This window comes from Anabrus simplex, chromosome 1 (assembly GCF_040414725.1).
Source record: "Anabrus simplex isolate iqAnaSimp1 chromosome 1, ASM4041472v1, whole genome shotgun sequence".
Classification (NCBI taxonomy): domain Eukaryota; kingdom Metazoa; phylum Arthropoda; class Insecta; order Orthoptera; family Tettigoniidae; genus Anabrus; species Anabrus simplex.
Window position 1 is genome coordinate 272,408,192 of NC_090265.1, and position 21,462 is coordinate 272,429,653.

At 38.8% G+C, this 21,462-nt stretch overlaps 1 protein-coding gene across 4 annotated transcripts in view; it reads left to right on the forward strand.

Moving 5' to 3' along the window:
* Positions 1–4,952, forward strand: part of LOC136886793 (LETM1 domain-containing protein 1) — an 82,879-nt gene extending 77,927 nt beyond the window's left edge. For 2 of the 4 annotated variants that reach the window (XM_068231051.1, XM_068231052.1), the window contains exon 5: positions 2,453–4,894. In XM_068231051.1, coding sequence (XP_068087152.1) covers positions 2,453–2,632 — 180 coding nt within the window. In that variant the 3' untranslated portion in view covers positions 2,633–4,894. Of the gene's footprint in view, positions 1–2,452 lie in introns of all 4 variants that reach the window. The other 2 variants (XM_067159609.2, XM_067159602.2) reach the window with 2 other exon arrangements.
* Positions 4,953–21,462: the final 16,510 nt, after the last annotated feature.

Genomic DNA, 21,462 nt, shown 5'->3' on the forward strand with positions numbered 1-21,462 from the left:
TTCAAACGAAACTTTGAAGAAGGAAAATAGTAATGAAATGAGTGAATGAAGATGTGACAGTTATAAGTAGTACTTATTATCTTGCAAAAATATAGTTAGTAGAAAAGTAAGAAAGAATATTATAATGAACTGATTTTGGTCACATTATGAGGACACCAGAAACCAGATTACCAAGAAAAATTATAGAGAAACTCTGAAATCTGAAGCAGCAAGTAGGATGGATTAAGGAAATTAGAGAGAATGTGGAAGAACTAGAAATAACTCTGGATGATTTGCAGAACAGAAAATTTTAAGAAACTGAAAGACACAAAAATGAGATTTAAATAAAAAATAGACAAACAACATATAATGAAAAGAAGCAGCAGCAGAAGAAGAAGAAGAAGAAGAAACTGATTTAGAGGAATAAAATTGAAATACCAGGAGTAATTGGATGAAGATATTCATATAAGAAAACATTATTTTCAATATATTTTATACAAACAGCACAATAAACAATATCATAGAAGGCTTCAAACCAACAAAGAAAAATATGGAAATTTAGAAATTCAATTGTAGGCAAAAAGATATTAAATCTTTCCCAATTTTTGCAATATAGCCCCCAAAGATATTGTAACATCTTAGCTTGGTACTTTATTCCACAGTCTGCAAGGAAAGTGCAATGGAATTATGATCCTGCAGTTTAACACTTGTAACATTCTCGGGAGTTCGTATAAGAAAGACCAAAAAGCAATTTGAAACCTGAAGAAAGAGAAATATGTATTAAAGAACTGGGTATCAGCATTTAGTCTCAAAATCCAGCAATTAAACAACCTGAAAGGTTATCAGAAGTATACTAGAAGGAGAAGAGTCCAAAAAATGGTGACAATTAAGAACTCATGAGGAGAGTCCAAAAGCTAACAGCTGGATTGACCCAAAAGAAGGGCCTAACAGCTCTGAATGGCATGATGCCATTAAACTTGAATGTAATCTTGCCCCTGTGCGAGCTCTTAATGAAGGAAGTCATGTCAGTACTTGTTATAGACACTGCAATGAGATTGAAATATGCTTGCACATGTCCTTCTTTTTTTTTTTTTTAAAGCATGGAGAATGACTCCGGAACACATCATCTCATAAGATGTAAAATATCAGCCCTAACAGAGAGGTGCACGAAGAGGTCCTCTGTGTTGTTCAAACAGAAGTGCACACAGAATTGGCATACCAATGGGCAGGACATGAAAATCCTCAAAATAATGGACAATGGACAATAATGCAACTGAAAATTGTTTCATACATCTTGACCAGTACTTTAATCCTAATTTTAATTTAAATGACATTTCAGAGAAATCAAACATTCTTTTTATGTTTCTCAACTTTAATTTTAAAAGTATTAAGTCTTTAAACTCAAGTTGGATTTTCCACACTTTGCATAGTACCTACCCACGTAATTTACCCCTACTACCTCATCCTTCTGCCCCGCCTTAGTCTCACCCTCCCCTCCTCTCCCTCGTCCCTCCCTTCTCCCTTCTCCTTTCTCCTCTCCCTCCCTCTGTTCCCTTTTCCTTTCTGCTCTCTTACACATCTCCTAGTTCAGTCCCTCACTGCAAGTCAAGCGTTCCATCACGCTGCGCAAGGTGAGTTATACATTATTTTTCTCGTTCTTTCCCTTGCCTTAAATTCTACTCCACACCTAATTTGGCTCTTATTATTCTCATTAGGTCTTTCTGGTTCCGCATTGAACTGGGACTAATAACAACCATTGTTCAGTAAAATATGACCTTCAAATGAACACCTCGCTACCTCAAGAATTACTTGGACATAGATCTTAAAGATTACTGTCAAATGTCAACTATGATTCTTATTTTTTGCTGAAACCTGCATTTTATATTAATCAGCACTTTGGTGTTTGACTTCAATTTTCCTCGCAGCAAGACAAATAGTTATATGTATTTTAAAGTTTTAATGACCCAGATTCATCTATCTTTCACGTGTTTTTTTAAGATTTATCATTGCATTTGTTTATCTTTACATCAAGGTTTTAAAGATTAATGCCCCAGCCTAATGCATCATATTGATATGATATACAGCTCAATGTGAACTTTCATCGCAAACAATTATTTTTAACTATTAATTTTATGCCTTTTTGCTTCTTGTTATGTGTCTGTGCATTGATTTTGTGTTTTTTGTATCTTGCACTTTTTGAACTATCAGCTGATGATGACTCACATCTGGAGTCAAAACAGGTACCATTTGTAAACGATATGTGATGTAACTCACATAAATATTCTTGTATTGAATAGGTGGAGCCAAAATATATACTTAATTTATTGTAATGCAGTGTCAGTTCAAGATATAAGATATTAACATTATCGGCTGGTTATTCACATAGGCTACCTTTTGGGGGGCATTATAATTCTTTAATTCATTTATTTCTTGACTTTCTATCATAGAAATCTCCTGCTTTCCTTTATTGCAGTCATGCTTCATACGTGGTTTGAATCCCGTGAACATGAAAACGGAGGACATAGTAGACTGGCTTTCTAAGTGGATCACAATCTCGGAAGCAGTAGATGAAGATAGCTGGTCATTACTGTTACATTGCCCTGTTCTTCTGTCTTATAACCAGCCAACCAACTGGTCTCTCTTACACTGCTGAATTACTACATACACGGTGAAATAATTGTGTTATAGAAATCACTGTTCTCCCAACACCCTTTGAAGGAAGTATGTTGTGTATTTTACTGTTCCCTTATTGCTATAATTTATAATAGGAAGACTTTTTATTTATTTTATGTAAGTTTTGTAAATATATCTCAATAAGATGCTCTTATCCTACAATTTGTATGTACTTAGATGTATATTTTGTATAAATCCTTAGTGGAGCTGTAAAAAAAAAAAGGACAAAACTTTATTAATGGGCATAATTACACAACAATTTATTGAATTAAAATACAGTCTGTATCAGCTCACTTTGTAAAATCAATTACTGCAGAAACAGTTTTGGAAATTTCGCTCCATCTTCAGTGGATCTGTTAAAATTAAAATGTTAAAAAATATACTAAAATTCACAAGTGTGTTGTCATGATTTTTAAAATGTTGAGGACAGTTAGTTTTGTTGCAATAAAAGCAGAAAACCTTATGAGAGAAATTAAGAGAAGGTTTCTATATCTGAATAAGAATTACAAGTAAAACATATTTTGTTGTGATGGGACGACCAAACATGCTGCATCAGCAGTTACACAAGAAATAAGCAACATGAACCATGTGTTGCGGGTAAGCAAGTAGCACATGATATTATGTCACCTCAAGGTTGTGAGTAGTACACTGTCTGCGATGGTTTCATTTAAGATTTTATTTGGATCCTTTTTCTGTGCGAGGAATATTTCAATGCTCTCATGAATATTCAATTCTAACCTGTAATTACCTTTATAGATGTGTTTTTTTCAATGCCCTGAAAGTTCTTTTTGCCATTATAAATATGTCCTACAAAAGCCTAATGTTTATGGTATTATATTGCATTTCTTTAAGTGTCCCTGATAACGCGGAACAAATGTTCGGCCAGTGCTATGATTGTAAGAAGATTTATATAGGACAGGCTGGCCGAACAATTGCTGTGTTATCAGGAACACCTTAAAGCAATACAATACTGTATAATACATATTCAGCTTTTGCAGAACATGTTTATAACAATAATCACAACTTTCTGGGCATTGAAAAAGATATGGAACTAATCTATAAAGATACTTATGAGTTAGAATTGAAATTCATGAGGACATTGAAATATTCCTAGCACAGAAGAAGGATTTAGATAAAATTTTAAATGAAACCAACGCAGGCAATGTATCATTCATGTGCTACTCACTCACCAGCCAACACATGCAGTGATTTCTCTCTTTAGTTTTTATGTTTTTTATTGCAGCACAGCTGTTCTCAACATTTCAAAAATCATGATGACACACTTATGAATTTTAGTATATTTTTAAACATAAGTTTGCTGATACAGACCGTATTTGTATTCAATAAATTGTATCAAACCATCAGCCCTGTTACAAAATGGCTTTAATGTTTTATGATGATTATAGTCACACTACTCTATGTGGGAGGAAAGCAAATGTTTATTATGAATACTACCTCCTAAATTCCTGTGCTGAATTCCTGTCTACTGTAGAAAATGACTAGTTCCAAGTACTTGATATCAAATTTTCTCCTATAATTATTGTTCATATCAGGTAACATTTTTCTGAAATGACTTGTAGAATGTAGCGACTCTCCTCACACCAGCTTTGTTGGAGTATGATTATACTTCAGTTAAGGCTACAGCCACCTCCTTCCCAATCCATGCCCTTTCTAATCCCATCGTTGCCAAAAAAATAATCTTTGTACAACGTTAAAACCCTCTTCCATGGTGCTACAACCTGCTCAGCTGTGAGGCCTGCAGATTTTGCGTGGTCAATGTGACGAAACCTCATGGCCATTATTCTTGGCTTTCCACACCAGGGCTGCTATTTTACAGTCACATAATCTTAGCGGACCTCGAACCAGTCCTTGGCGCTCCAGATAAAATTCCTCACCTAGCCAGGAGTTGAAGTTGGGGCCTCTGGGTAAGAGACAGGCTCGCTACCTTTAGATCATCAGGCCAGTGCAACATTAAACCCTTAGCAAAAAAAAAATGTCATTAGCCCATCTGAGAAACTTGTCCAATTTCCAGCATTTTTTCTAAAAACATTATTTTGGTCTCTTTGTGTAAGGTGAAAATGTTCCAAGGTTAAATCTGTACCTTATGATGCACCAAATAAAGAGATCCTACTAGATTTTACTGAAATTTAAAGTAACCTAAAATTACTTGTTGCAATTAAATTAAACAAAGAGTCTCTCAAACAAATGCAGAATACATATGGTGAAAAAAGTATAGTAAAGCCCTGATTATCAGCAAGTGCTGCAAATTTCTTTTTTAAGTACGAACCTAAGAAAAAATTTAATCCAGCCTGATTTACTGTGCATCGTAATCCTATAGGCCTTCTCGGAATTTGTATTGCTGTTCATTTACTAGTCTTTATTTTAGTGATTTGGACATAGAGCAAAGGTTTCTGCTGTACTGTACATATTTTATAAGTTTTAAATACTATGCTTTTTGCACAATAAAATAATTTTTATGCTGAAATATTTTTTCCTGTCATCTCATTTTTAGTTTTTTGGGGGGTTATATGTGATTTTTGCTATCATCGGTGCTCTTGCCACCCAATTCCGCAAATAATCGGGGCTTTACTCTACAGACAAACTACAAAATGAGAAAGCAGTTTAAGATCCGTAGCACCTGTAACAATGGTGATAATCTCTTCATATAAATAATACGATAGCCTTATAAATCTATATATACAGTACATCGTACATTGCTCAGAATTAAAATAGAATGGTATTTCTGCATTGGTTTTGTCCACAGTAAGAGGGAAATGCAATTTTTAATTTTCTGTCATCTATGTATGTATGTATGTACGTACTGCACCTGTCCAGGGTTCCAGTGCATAACAATTTATCTTAATTGGCTTATGAAGTGGCTGTAAGGATTTATTTGACGAGACTCTCAAACAGTCCCTGGAATCGAAGTCCATCACCCCTACTTGAGTCTTTCCTCGGCTGGCTCAAGAGCTTGGGTACGTGGTATGTCCAGAAAGAGGCTTAAACTATTTAATTCTAAGTAGGGGAAAGAGTCTCGGATATCAGAGGAATACGAATACATTACTAATGAGAAGGAAAATCATCTATTTTTACACAAACACTTTTAATTAGCTAAGGAAACACTTGTATTTTACATTACATAAAGATATGCCGGGATATTTACCGACACAATACATTGATAACTTAATGTCATTATCTCAACAATACATTGATTCATAAATTAGGCTTGAGCTTTGGATGTCTCTTTCTGTCTATCTCAGATAGGCATCTATCACTTCATAACCTTCAACTGATTGAAAATATATCGAAAGGACGTCCCCTTTCAGAGCCACTTAACACACGGAAAAACCTTATTATAATAGGGAACATGCATGATCCGGGGTTTTAATTTAAATTATGCTAATCTGATTCAAAATTCCATGCAGAATTCAAAAATGTTATCAGAATGTACAAATAATAAATCCAAACATGATAAAAATCTAAATCAATGTACGAAACTGTCACGTGACGCAAGTACGCGATCTCATTGGTCTGGCGTCATCGTACAGGTTGACTGAATTAGCAGACGAAATAACACATAGTGTGCTGTGAGAAGCAGGATATACTTCGTGTATTTCTACTTTATGTTAGTGTCTGGCATAGTTAAATTCAAGGTATATACATTGAATAATAATCTGAGTGGTATATTTTAGACTTAAAATGAATCCTGCGCAGACAGTGAGGCAGAAAACTTATAAATGGTGTAGAGTTCCGATGTGCAATAGCACATCGCATACCATCCCAAACAAATTGTTTATAAATGTTCCAAAGACGCTAAAACTAGGGAGAAATGGATTTTGGCGAGCCGGAGAAATGCTGGTGATATATCGGAAAACCTACAGTTTATTTTTTTTGAAGATTTTAACGGAAGATGAATTTGTTTGAATTTTCAATCACTTTTCCATGTCAGCTGTTCTAGTGGTAAACTTTAAATTTTAATGTATGATGCTTTATTTAAATGCTTCAGTTACATCTTGGAATATGAAAGTAATAAACAGTGCATTAATTAATGCTGATTATTAAAGTATTCTCCAAACCTAACCTATGTTTTGGGTGATCCATGTCAAGATAATAAATCAAAGGGGTTATGAACTATTTTGACAGCTCTATTCTACTAATTTATCTTGGCATGCGACAGTTATTTATGTCTTTATTGAGAAGCTTAATTTGTAAAGAAATTTAGGCTATATCTAAATTCGCTATAATATAACAAAAAATAGGCATGTACATCATGAAAGGAAACAACGTGAATTTAACAAATGTATAACTCTACACAAAACCAATGCTTGTCTTTTGGGTCTTATAAGTTAACAATGCTCAATTATAATAATTATCATAATATTAATGAAATAAATAACATAATTGCACACACGTGAAAATAGTGATGTTGATGTTTAAAATATTATCCAACTTAGCCTAAGTTTTAGGTTATACAAGCTAAGTCAATAAACCGAAGGGTAAAAATACCGGGTGAGTTGGCCGTGCGGTTAGGAGCGCGCTGCTGCGAGCTCGCATCCGGGAGGTAGTGGGTTTGGAACCCCACTGCCGGTAGCCCTGAAGAGGGTTTTCCATGGTTTACCATTTTCACACCGGGCAAATGCTGAGGCTGCACCTAAGGCCACGGCCGCTTCATTCCCATTCCTAGGCCTTTCCTGTCCCATCATCGCCATAAGACCTATATGTGACGGTGGGACATAAAGCAAATAGAAAGAAAAAAAAAGTCACAGCACCCATAGACATTCCTGTATTGAACGACTAAAATGTCATCAGGACACTTTTCTCGCCTGATATGCTCAGCTTGTTAAAAGCCAAATGTAATTAATGTTATTGGCTTTACGCCCCGCTAACTACTTCTACGGTTTTCGGAGACGCCGATGTGCAGGAATTTAGTCCTGCAGGAAGTTCTTTTACGTGCCAGTAAATCTGCCGACACGAGGCCCACGTATTTGAGCACCTTCAACTACCACCGGACTGAACCAGGATCGAACCTGCCAAGTTGGGGTCAGAAGGCCAGCACCTTAACCGTCTGAACCACTCAGCCCGACTTGTGAAAACTAGATAAAGTCCTATTTATCTTTATCATGTTTAACTTTTTCCCTCCACAAAGATATTTAATGTTTCTCATTCATGGGCCCCGGAAGTGGGTAGACCAGCTGTCCCAAACATAAATATAAATTTTTTTGGGAATGATAGATTATAGCCCTATAGTACTATGATCTTTCTTTCCTTCTTTCTTTCTTTCTTTCTTTCTTAATCAGTTTATCCTTCAGGGTTGGTTTTCTCTCAGACTTAGCGAGGGATTTCACCTCTACCGCTTCAAGGGCAGTGTCCTGAAACGTGAGACATTGGGTATGATGATACAACTGGTGAGGAGGGCCATTACCTCGCCCAGGCGGCCTCACCTGCTATGCTCAACAGGGGCCTTGTTGGAGGATGGGAGGATCGGAAGGGATAGACAAGGAAGAGGGAAGGAAACGGCCGTGGCCTTAGGTGCCTGGAGGAGAAGTGGGAAAATACAAAAAACCACTTCGAGGATGGCTGAGGTGGAATTCGAAACCCCTCTACTCAGTTGACCTCCCGAGGCTGAGTAGACCCCGTTCCAGCCCTCGTTCTATTTGTTTTCTACTTTCATGGCAGAGCCAGGAATCGAAACCGGGCCTTCGGAAGTGGCAGCTAATCACATTAACCACTGCACCACAGAGGCGGACTAGTACTATAGTCCTACCTATATGTTTATGTTAGTGCTGAAATCTGATTTCTTACTTTACTAATGCTTATAGCCCGAAAATGTAATGTTATTCTTTAATATGGGAATCCCGCTTATAGCCCGAAAATGTAATGTTATTCTTTAATATGGGAATCAGTTTAGAAGGAAATGTTGAAAGTGATGTGATATCTATCCAGGTTCGTTGTTATCCTAATACTATGGGTACAGTACATTGCACATATATAAAAGATGCTACTTACAAACTTGCTTTTTATCCGCGAATTTCTGCGGCCACAAAAGTCACTATTTTTCAAGAATGATGACATCTGCACATGGTAGATTATCTGACTGCTGTTTTGAACCTTTCTTCTGTCATTTTGAAGTTATTCACGATCATGAATAATAAACAATCGGCTTTTAGCAACGGCTGATGCACAACGGCTGGTAGAGCTGCATGCGGTACTGGATCGTGACGTCACAGCGCACCGCTTACGTCAGAGGCCGTTTCACTCGCCTTGCGGAAAGGCACTATTAAATATTTTTTTAATGGTAGAAAACAAGGCAACTTACCACAATGTAATACGTTTATGTACTATTTCATTGGTGTACTTTTCAAAAAAATATTTTTGAAACTTATGCACGTTCCCTATTATATCCTATGATAACACTGTACATATATCTTTTCCAAAGGCATATCTCCGTTACGGCATGAATTATTTCATTCAGTTTATTCAGATCATGTTAATTGGATCGATTATTTCAGAAAGCAGTCAAGTGCCAAAAAATGGAAAAATGAGTTAATGGCAGAGGGTATATGCACATTTTGGTGCTGAAACCAGTCAAGAAACGTCGTCCTATAATGGTCAGGCATTACGTTGAATTTCGTATTTAGTTTAGAAACCAGTTAAGTGACACTGCTTGCTTGGTTTCTGCGGTAAACTGCTGGTACCTTTCCGGTTGGCGCTGCTGTTCTGAATCCAGAATAACCAGCTGTTCATCTGTTTTTGTTGTCATTGTTGTGTTTCTGGAATTGCATGTTCCTAGTTTTGTGAACAACTGATTCAAAAAGTGTTTCTTTTGTTTAGTGCAGTGTTTTTTATATTCTTAATGATATGTCTGTAAAATCAGAAGCGGGTTTGAATCCCACTGTCGGCAGCCCTGAAGATGGTTTTCCGTGGTTTCCCATTTTCACACCAGGAAAATGCTGGGGCTGTAACTTAATTAAGGCCACGGACGCTTCCTTCCAACTCCTAGGCCTTTCCTATCCCGTCGTCGCCATAAGACCTATCTGTATCGGTATGACGTAAAGCCACTACTGTAGCAAAAAAGAAATATTTCAGAAGACAAACCTGTATCTAAAAAGGAAACGAGGAGTGCTAGACAAACAAATTCACACGCGTAATATTATTCGGAATGCAAGGGTAAAAGGAGAAGGCTATATTTCTTACTCAGACAAGGAAGTACCTGGTCTGAGCCCTACATTATTCTTTGTTATTGTTTGTTTTAGGTGCCCATCAATATCAAGAAGATACGTGAACTAAATGCCTAAAACCTTACCTGATGGAATATAAACACTTTTATGACAGCATTTTACAATGGCCTACTACAGAGACAGAATGTGCTGTGGAGTTTGTTTATGCGGATTGATTACCTCCTGTCATGATGAGCAGGCATTGCTGATTTCATCCTTTTGTATCAGCAATACAGTCTAAACCTATTAAAATACACTGACTGACAGAGCAAATGCAACACCAAGAAGGAGTGGTCAGAACTTTATGCCAATTGCAGGGTAGACTGACGTCACTGAGGTATGCTCATGATGTGAAATGCGCCGCTGTGCTGCGCACGTAGCGAACGATAAATGGGACACGGCGTTGGCGAATGGCCCACTTCGTACCGTGATTTCTCAGCCGACAGTCATTGTAGAACGTGTTGTCGTGTGCCACAGGACACGTGTATAGCTAAGAATGCCAGGCCGCCGTCAACGGAGGCATTTCCAGCAGATAGACGACTTTACGAGGGGTATGGTGATCGGGCTGAGAAGGGCAGGTTAGTCGCTTCGTCAAATCGCAGCCGATACCCATAGGGATGTGTCCACGGTGCAGCGCCTGTGGCGAAGATGGTTGGCGCAGGGACATGTGGCACGTGCGAGGGGTCCAGGCGCAGCCCGAGTGACGTCAGCACGCGAGGATCGGCGCATCCGCCGCCAAGCGGTGGCAGCCCCGCACGCCACGTCAACCGCCATTCTTCAGCATGTGCAAGACACCCTGGCTGTTCCAATATCGACCAGAACAATTTCCCGTCGATTGGTTGAAGGAGGTCTGCGCTCCCGGCGTCCGCTCAGAAGACTACCATTGACTCCACAGCATAGACGTGCACGCCTGGCATGGTGCCGGGCTAGAGCGACTTGGATGAGGGAATGGCGGAACGTCGTGTTCTCCGATGTGTCACGCTTCTGTTCTGTCAGTGATAGTCACCGCAGACGAGTGTGGCGTCGGCGTGGAGAAAGGTCAAATCCGGCAGTAACTGTGGAGCGCCCTACCGCTAGACAACGCGGCATCATGGTTTGGGGCGCTATTGCGTATGATTCCACGTCACCTCTAGTGCGTATTCAAGGCACGTTAAATGCCCACCGCTACGTGCAGCATGTGCTGCGGCCGGTGGCACTCCCGTACCTTCAGGGGCTGCCCAATGCTCTGTTTCAGCAGGATAATGCCCGCCCACACACTGCTCGCATCTCCCAACAGGCTCTACGAGGTGTACAGATGCTTCCGTGGCCAGCGTACTCTCCGGATCTCTCACCAATCGAACACGTTTGGGATCTCATTGGACGCCGTTTGCAAACTCTGCCCCAGCCTCATACGGACGACCAACTGTGGCAAATGGTTGACAGAGAATGGAGAACCATCCCTCAGGACACCATCCGCACTCTCATTGACTCTGTACCTCGACGTGTTTCTGCGTGCATCGCCGCTCGCGGTGGTCCTACATCCTACTGAGTCGATGCCGTGCGCATTGTGTAACCTGCATATCGGTTTGAAATAAACATCAATTATTCGTCCATGCCGTCTCTGTTTTTTCCCAACTTTCATCCCTTTCGAACCACTCCTTCTTGGTGTTGCATTTGCTCTGTCAGTCAGTGTATGTTATTTTTAACAAATATGGGGTTTATGACAAAATCCCTTCAAAATTCAAGAATTATCCCATAAAAATATGTTTGCAACACTCGTTTATTTCAGAAACCAGTTAAGTGGATTTTTTTCTGTTTTTTTACAGCAAAGTTAATAAGCACAAAATATTTTTCCTTAGATAGAAATTATTAAGAGATATAATACTTTCAAGCTAAAATATTAAAACCCCTACCATAACATATTGTCTGATGCTAGACAGTTTCTTTCATTTTCCCAAAAATGACAGACTTGGCGCTTGACTGGTTTCTGAAATAATCGATTCAATTGAGGTTTACTACAAAATTCTTGAGCGCATTTTAAACACGTGACAGTTATGTCACATTGTCTACATTAATGACCGTGTCTAACTTATCGTATGGAGTATTAACTCCTTCATAACGTCTGCTTCACTGGGATTATCTGTACACTAATATTAACATATGACATTTCAACGATGTTTCTATAAACAGCGAATACAGCAATCAGCAACCACTATCTTACAACATATGAACACTCACTAGAAGAAATAACATAACGCTCCGCATTGCATCTCCACGCAGAGAACAAGATCTTGGTACGATCCATCTCATTTGCCACTGATAGGAACAGTCCTCGCCAGAATCTGGGACTTGAACCCAGGGACTTCGACATGTGGGGGTGTCACAACCTGAAAACCCTATAGCGTTTTTATTTTTTTTTATTTTAATAAACCAAAATAATAGAAAGGTGGGAGGATTTCATTCATTTATCACATCTGGGATCTATACGACGATGTTGTTTTTTTAATTTTATGCATGTCTCCGTTATACTAGAAGGAGAAAAGAGCTAACCAAATGTGTCTCCCTTCACAAAGTGGCAAACGAACTTCACTCGAGCTTCCCCTGACCAGAAAACTGTCAGATGGGTCGGCCCGCTCATCCCTTTTTTTTTTCCTTCCCCACAAAGCAAAGTCTCACACTTGACCTGCTATTCTTAAATATTCATATCATCACAAAAACAATCTCTTTCTTCGACTCATTAACATTATCAGCATAACATCATATACCAGCCTACATTTGGCCTCAATTATCTTATTCTCAAGGCGGCATTCTACATTGCCCTAATTATACATATTCAGCAAGGGAACTCATATATTTAACACCACTACACCCTCAAAATTACGAACTTACACATTAGGTTCCGTTTTCTCATTCCTCATATCCCAAGAAACATTCTTCTTTAAATAGATGATCCTAATCTTTAAAGAGGAAAAAAAATCGCAGCTAACCGCGATCTACATAATTCACTTACACCCCCACAGTTGACCTTTGTTGTCGTGGAGTTTGCAGTCTTAAATCTAGATAGGAGGAGTTTCTACCAGTAAGTGACGTGCAATAAAAAAAAGAATAATCGGAAACTCTTATGATGAATCATAGCATTTAATTGTAACTTCAAGACGAATGAATCATACTACAAAATTTTATCCCTTTACATTACATCACGTCACCTATAAATTATGCTAGGGTCTTATAACTATCATGCAATATTTTACCATAATGAATTAAATAAATGGTTCAACACCACGAAGAAAATCTCACAGAAAAATCTTACAAAAAACTATAATCCCTCTGAAACGTCTTTATGGTCAAATAATATCCAACGTATTTACATGCAAGCTACTTATTTATGGGAATGTGACCTAACTGTCATGCAAATAAGTTCAAAAAAATGTACTTAGCGCTCAGATATCTGCAATCAGCTTCCCTCAGGGAGTACAGCCAGGAATTTAAGCTGCCATCAGGACGTCTTCACTTGCGATGGCCCCCAGAGTCGTCCTATGTCGGTTCACCTGCTGTTGGTTGAATCCTCGTCTGGCATCGGAAGCTCCAGAATATCTCTGCTGCGTTGGAGTGACTGTATAGCGGACTGCTCACAGGCCCTGTTCAAACCCGAAGCTCTCGGAGGTCAAATATGCAAATGAGGAAGAACTAATTTGTCATAAATGCACTAATTGTGCCATGCATTATAACTCTGTTATGACTAAGGATACTTATAAACTCAAGTACCATAGCCCTATATCGGTATTTGTCCTGTAGCCCAATATCGATACTTTCATTTGCATACTCCAGTTCTCCACAAGTAATTTAATCTCGCAGCATCACACACTAGCCGGTCACCATCACAGGATATGAATGTTAGGTATTAATTTTTTTTTTATTTTTTTTTTTACTGGTCATTAGTCGACCCACTCCGTTTCACTAATCGTTGATACGATATACAACTCACTGCGTTTGATAGAATAGGGAGGGTGCTGCCCGATCTACTAAAATGATAGCTAATAAGCCGCTCACTGTCATTGTAGATTAAAGCCTTATTGTAACACTACTACTGAACTATCTTTGTATTTAATTACTTCCTTCAATTAACCTCATTTATATAATTCGTATAATTTGGCATAATCCACCACATTCACTCAGATCAATTTCGTAACTGCACACATAATAATTCACTTCAATCGACCACCTCTTTTTTTTTTTACAACCCCGTGCCGCTCTGACAGATAATCGAAGTAAATTTTTTTATCGCATACGGGTCATAGCGAACTGAATTAAAGACGTTACGAATATTTGGTACTCAGCGCACTTTCACTCACTATGTGTTGTCATTTACCACTACACAATACTGTTCAAACCCGTGCTCAGCGGCCTGTGAAATTTTAGTTGGCCGGCCAACGGAGCAAAGCAAGTCTGTGTCCCGCAGGCCGCACTCGGCGGCGGAAGGCTACGACGCTCGGTTTCGGCTCTCGAGCCAGCCAGCTCCTTGGTTGATCCTGCTAGTAGTCATATGCTTGTCTCAAAGATTAAGCCATGCATGTCTCAGTGCAAGCCAAATTAAGGTGAAACCGCGAATGGCTCATTAAATCAGTTCTGGTTCCTTCGATTGTACCACTTTACTTGGATAACTGTGGTAATTCTAGAGCTAATACATGCAAACAGAGTCCCAACTAGAATTGGAAAGGACGCTTTCATTAGATCAAAATCAATCGGTTGGCTCGTCCGGTCCGTTAGCCTTGGTGACTCTGAATAACTTTGGGCTGATCGCACAACCCTCGTACCGGCGACGTACCTTTCAAATGTCTGACTTATCAACTGTCGATGGTAGGTTCTGCGCCTATCATGGTTGTAACGGGTAACGGGGAATCAGGGTTCGATTCCGGAGAGGGAGCCTGAGAAACGGCTACCACATCCAAGGAAGGCAGCAGGCGCGCAAATTACCCATTCCCGGCACGGGGAGGTAGTGACAAAAAATAAAGATACAGGACTCATTCGATGCCCCGTAATTGGAATGAGTACACTTTAAATCCTTTAACGAGTATCCATTGGTGGGCAAGTCTGGTGCCAGCAGCTGCGGTAATTCCAGCTCCAATAGCGCATATTAAAGTTGTTGCAGTTAAAAAGCTCGTAGTTGGATTTGTGCCCCACGCTGTCGGTTCATCGCTCGTCGGTGTCTAACTGGCATGGTTTGTGGGACGTCCTGCCGGTGGTGGAGAGTCGTAAGTGTGCTGCCGCCATGGTTATCCGCGTGTCTTCACAATGTGAAACACTGAATATTGAAACTAACTGTTCACTAAAGAATGGGTCTGCTGATTAGACCGAATGCACTGGATATACTTTGTATACTGCCTTCTTTCCACTCACCTTTATAGTGAGAAGCCTTATTTTTTGGAGGGGGAGTCAGTCCACGCCCCCTTGTCAAATAACGGTCCGTTGGAAAGTATATTTAAACGTTGAATTTGATATCAAATTAAAGCCTGTACATCCTTCTTTCCACAGATCAGTTTTCATTTCGAGTCCTTCGCAGGTTCGTCTGCAATCATCAAAGCGTCAGTATCAATTTTCAGTAGGTGGAGCCTGACTCCGGGGATTTTTCAGTTTTCCTGGTCCTGTCAGATTCGGGCATCTGGTTTCACTCTCTTCATGCCATCAACTATCTGTGTACTTCCTATTATTCTTATTATGTAGAATGGTTCTCGGCATGATAAATCCGCATAAAATCTCCTCATTCATCGAAGTCATAACTCAAAATTATCCATCAAGTATTTCCGAGTTATTAATGTTAATATCATCGAAACAGTTGAAAGCTACGCATTGGTACCACTAAATATTTAGGGGAATATATGGAGTGATATTGTCTCATATGTTGAGACGACTTCTTTCAGATTGTTTCATGACCTCACTCCTCAGTCATGTGACATCTTTCTCGTTCCAACTCTCTCGCTCAGAGAAAGAGCGAACTCCACTTACAAGCACTTGTACTCTCTCTTTTTCCCAATTGCGCGCAACGAGAGGAGGAGCGCGTGACCCTACAGCGGGCGGCTCGAGTCCCGGAACCATCAAGAATATCCTCGTTTGGCAGCTATTTAACGTAGAACTGCGCGGAAAATGGCAGATTCTCTATGTAGGATGTCTCTATATACATATGACGATGTCATGAACGGTTACATCACATCACAAAAAACCGGGTGAACAGAATGTAATGATAATTGGTATGTAAAGTCGGGGAATAGGGTACTACAATCTAGGTTACAAATAATTTTGTTTACGCTGGTTGAAATGGTAGCTTAGGGGAAGGCCTAAAATTTAATTCTCAAATATCAGTGTTAATTGTGGTCCTATCAATAAACACTACATAAAGTTGTAGAAAATACAATTTTTGATCATTCACACTCATACAGGTTTGCCGTACTGGTTATGATAACAGGGATATTCATGAATTTAGACATTTTACTTAGTCCATATCATTGCCAAGCTACAAGAAAATGGCCAAACAAAATTGAATAAAAATTGATATACTGTATAAAGTCGTAAAATAAGGCACTGCCGTCTTGACTATAAATCATTGTATTCATACTGGGTGAAATGGTAGTTTAGGGGAAGGCCTAAAATTTAATTCTCAAATATTATTAGTGGTCATATCAATAAATACAAAATTAAAAAGTTGTAGATAATACAATTTCTAAGTATTTATGTCTTGTATGGTTTTACTTGGTGGAACAACAAAGTCAAAACAGCCATTAAAGTGAGAAACCAAGCAAAAAGCATGCTACAGGAACTTTTTAGAACAAAGAAACTCATAGTTAAGAGGGTAGTAAGAGAAGGAAAAAGCATGGAATGGGTTTGTGGATAAATTAGGCAGCAAAGGAAATAGGAAAATATTGTACAGGATAGTCAAGAACAGAAGGTGTGAACAAGAGGATATAAAGGCAATAGAAAGCAACAACAGAACCTTAGTGCGAGAAGAAGATGAAATCAGGAGTGAATTTAAGACTTTTTTTTGATTACCTTTTAAATGGAGTAGCAAGCACTATATCAGACAGTGAGGAACCCTGTAGTAGCAATGAGGAAAGTAGAAGCATAGAAACAACAATTACATGGCTAGAGATAGAAAAGTCCATGAAAAGTACGAGGAAAAGAAAAGTAGTTGGAGTGGATGAAATAAGTGCAGGTATGTTGTGAGCAGCAGGAACTCCAGCAGTCCAGCCATTATATAGACTCCTTAACACAGAATGGCAGGAAAATATTATCTCAGAAGACTGGAAGATGGGTATAATTATACCTTTTTTCAAGAAGGGGAATAGACGGAAATGCATCAGCTACCAGGGAATTACTGTGCTCTCTCATGATCTAAAACTTCTGGAAAAAATTGTACAGAGTAGAATAAGAGGAACTGTAGAAACTTTATTGGAAGAGGAACGATATGGTTTTAGGCCCAAAAGAACAACTACAGACCTTATCTTTGCTGTCAGGATGTTAATGGAAAAGCACTGGGAAAAAAGGAAACTACTTTTTCTACTATTCCTAGACATCGAAAAGGCTTACGATAGCATATCAAGGGAGCATATCTGGGAATGCCTGAAAGAGCTGGGAGTTCATCACAATCTTATTGCAAAAATGAAGATGCTGTATGAGAAAACCAGAAGTTGTGTGCAAGTTGGCTGCAGGCTGTCCAAATGATTTGAAACGAAGAGAGGAGTACAGCAATGCAGTGCTTTATCACCCCTCCTATTTATCACTGTGATGAATGCCATAACATGGGCATTAAAAACGAAGGAGCAGCAGAACTTTCAAGCTTTCATCATTGCAGACGATTTGGTGATCTGCAGTAAAACCGAAAATGATCTGGAGGAAAAGCTGCAGAAATGGAGTCAAGAGTTTAAGAGATATGATTTAAATATCAACAAGGTTAAGACGGTGGTGATGAAGTTACAGAGGGAGATGACAAACCACAAATCAGAATAAATGACACCAAACTGGACAGTGTTCCAATGTTTAAGTACTTGGGTAGTTTAGTATCAAAAGACAACCTTGCGAAATATGAGGTAGACAGTCGAATTAGCATGGCAACTCAATTTTTACCACCAAGTAAGACAACTGCTGCAGGATAAACAAGTACCATTGAAAGCTAAGACAACATTATATAAATCATATTATACACCCATCTTCACGTATAGCTTGGAAACTGCCACAAGACAACTCAAAACCCCAAGTTCCTATGCACCATGATACAGAAGACCAGGAAGGACAAGTTCAGGAATGAAAAAGTCCAAGAGGAGGTGGGAATAGCAGACTCCTTACTACAGAAGATCAAGAAAGCAAGACTGAAGTGGTTTGGCCATATAAGAGGGATGAGTGCAAGCAGGACTACAAGAAGAAAATATGAAGGAGAAGTAAAAGGAAGAAGACCAGTAGGAAGACCCAGAGGAAAATGAACCGATCTCGTGAAGAAAGATGTCGAGGAGAGAGGATAAGATGGGAGAAGATCATGAGAGAATATTAGGTCATGGACAGACAGAGATGGAGGGGGTTGTACACCACATCCGGACAACTGGAGATGGTTGATGATGATGATGATGATGATGATGATGATAGTTTTACTGTACCAGCTAGGATAACAGAGATATTCATAATTTAGACATTTGTTGCTTAGCATTGCTAACATGGAAATATTGTTCAATCATGTTAACTGGCGATAGTAGTGGATTTTGTCGTGATTGCCTTAAGGTGAAAAGTGTGTGGTCATCAGCCCATATCTGCAAGGAAAATGGTAAAGATGACTATCAAAATGAGAAAAATTTATGAAGGAACATCATGAAAGGAGGAAGAAAGACTCCGTTTACATTGGATATTCTAATAACATTACATTGACTATTGTTGGCTGTGATGTGCTTTGACTCCTTTGCTCCCACTAATCTCTGATAGATGGCATTACTGCTGCATGACCAGTAGAACAGCCTACTTGAATATTGGTGGGAAGTAGCTGGGGAGTTAGATAACTTTCTTTTTTAGTATGCTATTCCTCTGGTTCATACATGTTCTGATAACTACTGGTACATGGCACACTGGTTCATCATAGTACTCCTGCTATGAGGCACTGATAGGAATGGGCAGCGTCAAACTTAATGGAAAACGTCAGAGCAGTGTTCACCTTCGTCTGCAGCAGGATCATTCCAGCTCTGGAGCTTGCCACTGTTAAAACACCAGCATAGTACTGTTCACAAAAAGGGAGAAAACTCTGCTGTTTCTCATTTGCTCAAGTATATCATATGATAACATTGCTTTGAAATACGACATTCCAGTCAGTTAATATTGTACTCTGTCAAGAATACTGATATGATTGCAATGACCTATGTCATATTCCGTTAAATATTTCACAGGGAAAATGGCTGTATGGATTTTTTAGCATGCTATTCCTCTGGTTTATGCATGTTCTTATAACTACTGGTACATGGCACACTGGTTCATCATAGTATTCCAGCTATTTGATTCCTGCTATAAGGCACTGATAGGAATAGGCAGGGTGCAAACTTAATGGAAAATGTCAGAGCATTGTTTACCTTTGTCTGCAGCAGGATCATTCCAGCTCTGGAGCTTGCCTCTGTTGGAACGCCAGTGTAGTACTGTTCACAAAAAGGGAGAAAACTCTGCCGTTTCTCATTTGCTCAAGCATTTCATATGATAACATTGCTTTTAAACGCGACATTCCAGTCGGTTAATATTGTACTCTGACAAGAATACTAATATGATTGCAATGACCTATGTCATATTCCGTTAAATATTTCACACAAAAAATGGATGTGTGGATTTAAATGAAACTTGGTATTCTATTTAGAATAAGGTTGAGTATGATCTTTGTTATAAGTTGTTCAAAAGGTTTCAGCTGGAGGGGTGCTTCAGAAGGTTCCTAAAGGATAAATCTTGATGTATCTCTCTTCTATAACTTTTTACCGATACAGCCAAAGTAAGGGAAATATCAGTAGCAGTTATGTGAAAGTCCAAGAGCAGATAACTAACTTGTAACTTTTTAAATATGTACATAAATCTTAAATGCTCACCACAAACTGGGGCGACAAATTTAACTGTTAACTATATAAATGCATGAAGTAAAATACACCATTTTATAACTTAAAATGTATACAAGGTGATGGAATTGGGTGCCACCTCACTAAATGAGCATAGAAATACCGTATTTACTCGCGTATTAGATCCCTTTTTTTCCCCCACTTTTACAGCCAAAATTAGTAAAGGGGGGTCCAATATGCGATAAGCTCAAAATTTTGTGCAGTGAACACATGACTTCTAGGCTATAAAGAACTATAAATTATACGTGTAACCATTCTATACTATTATTTAACAAAGAATGTTGGAATGAAGAATGTATTTAAGTTATACTGGCTATTTTCATCAGAAGGCAGTATTTCTTAATGTAAAAAGACAATAAATGGTGAACACGATTTTTAGGTCGACGGTACATATGAGTCCATTTTAGTTACTCATATCACGTCATTTGTTACATCTCATTAATTCCTCTGGTGAGGTTGACGTCAGGAAGGGCATACAGCAGTAAAAAGATTCATCTCACTTCATACTTGACCCCGTAGAAAAAAAGGGGTAAGGGTATTGTGTTATCATATAATTAAATATTGATACAAAAGAACTTAATGGCTAGTCATTTGTCTCTGTCAGTTCAGCAGTAGGCCTACCACACAGTAAACCTGATCACTGCTTTCATTTTCTCTTTTCTTTCTTTCTTGAGGAGGTAGGTTTGGGATTAAGACCACTATTTCCCAGTCACAAGTCCTGCTTAATATTTCACTTGAGTCACTTTACGATACACTCACATCAGAAATAACTGTTTTAGACACAAAATACTGGGTTATATGTAATAAGAAAAAACACTATTCTGTTCTTCGTGAGTAGAGCCATACAAAATATTACACTTTAGGAACTTTTGGAATACATAGGGATCCTTATGGACTTTAGCAAAACAAAACTAAAAAACACTTAACTAGGATGCAACAAGAGTGAAACGCTAGGGTCGTGATACACTCTCCGGGAATGTATAGAAGTGCCACTTCTCTGCATTCCGGAAAAACAACTGAATTTCTATAGCGTAATTACAATTTGATTTGAGTGTTGTCAATATACTCGTTAAGAATAGTGATGATGTGTGGCGAAGGTTGTGATAGCAAGACTGAAAGACGAGTAGGCAAAGGTACGTGTAATCTAATTAATTTCCGCATTAAGATTTCCTGGTGTCGTGCGTATTGGGGGCATTGGAAAAATAAGTGGTCGCTGTTTCCATAATTATGTCCACAGGAACAAGCTGAGTCATTCTTGATATGAAAACGGTGTAGGTACACAGGGGTTAGCGAATGATTGAAACGTAATCTAATAATGTTAGTAATGTGACGTCGCGTGTACTTACCGTTTGCAAACCATGGTTTTATTGGGATGTTAGGTTGCAATTAATAATAGTATTGTCCTTTCGTACTAGCTGATAGACGCCATTGTGTGTGCCATGCAAGCTGAGCTTCATGTTTAATACGTGGGAAGAAATCGGAGACCGGAATTTTGA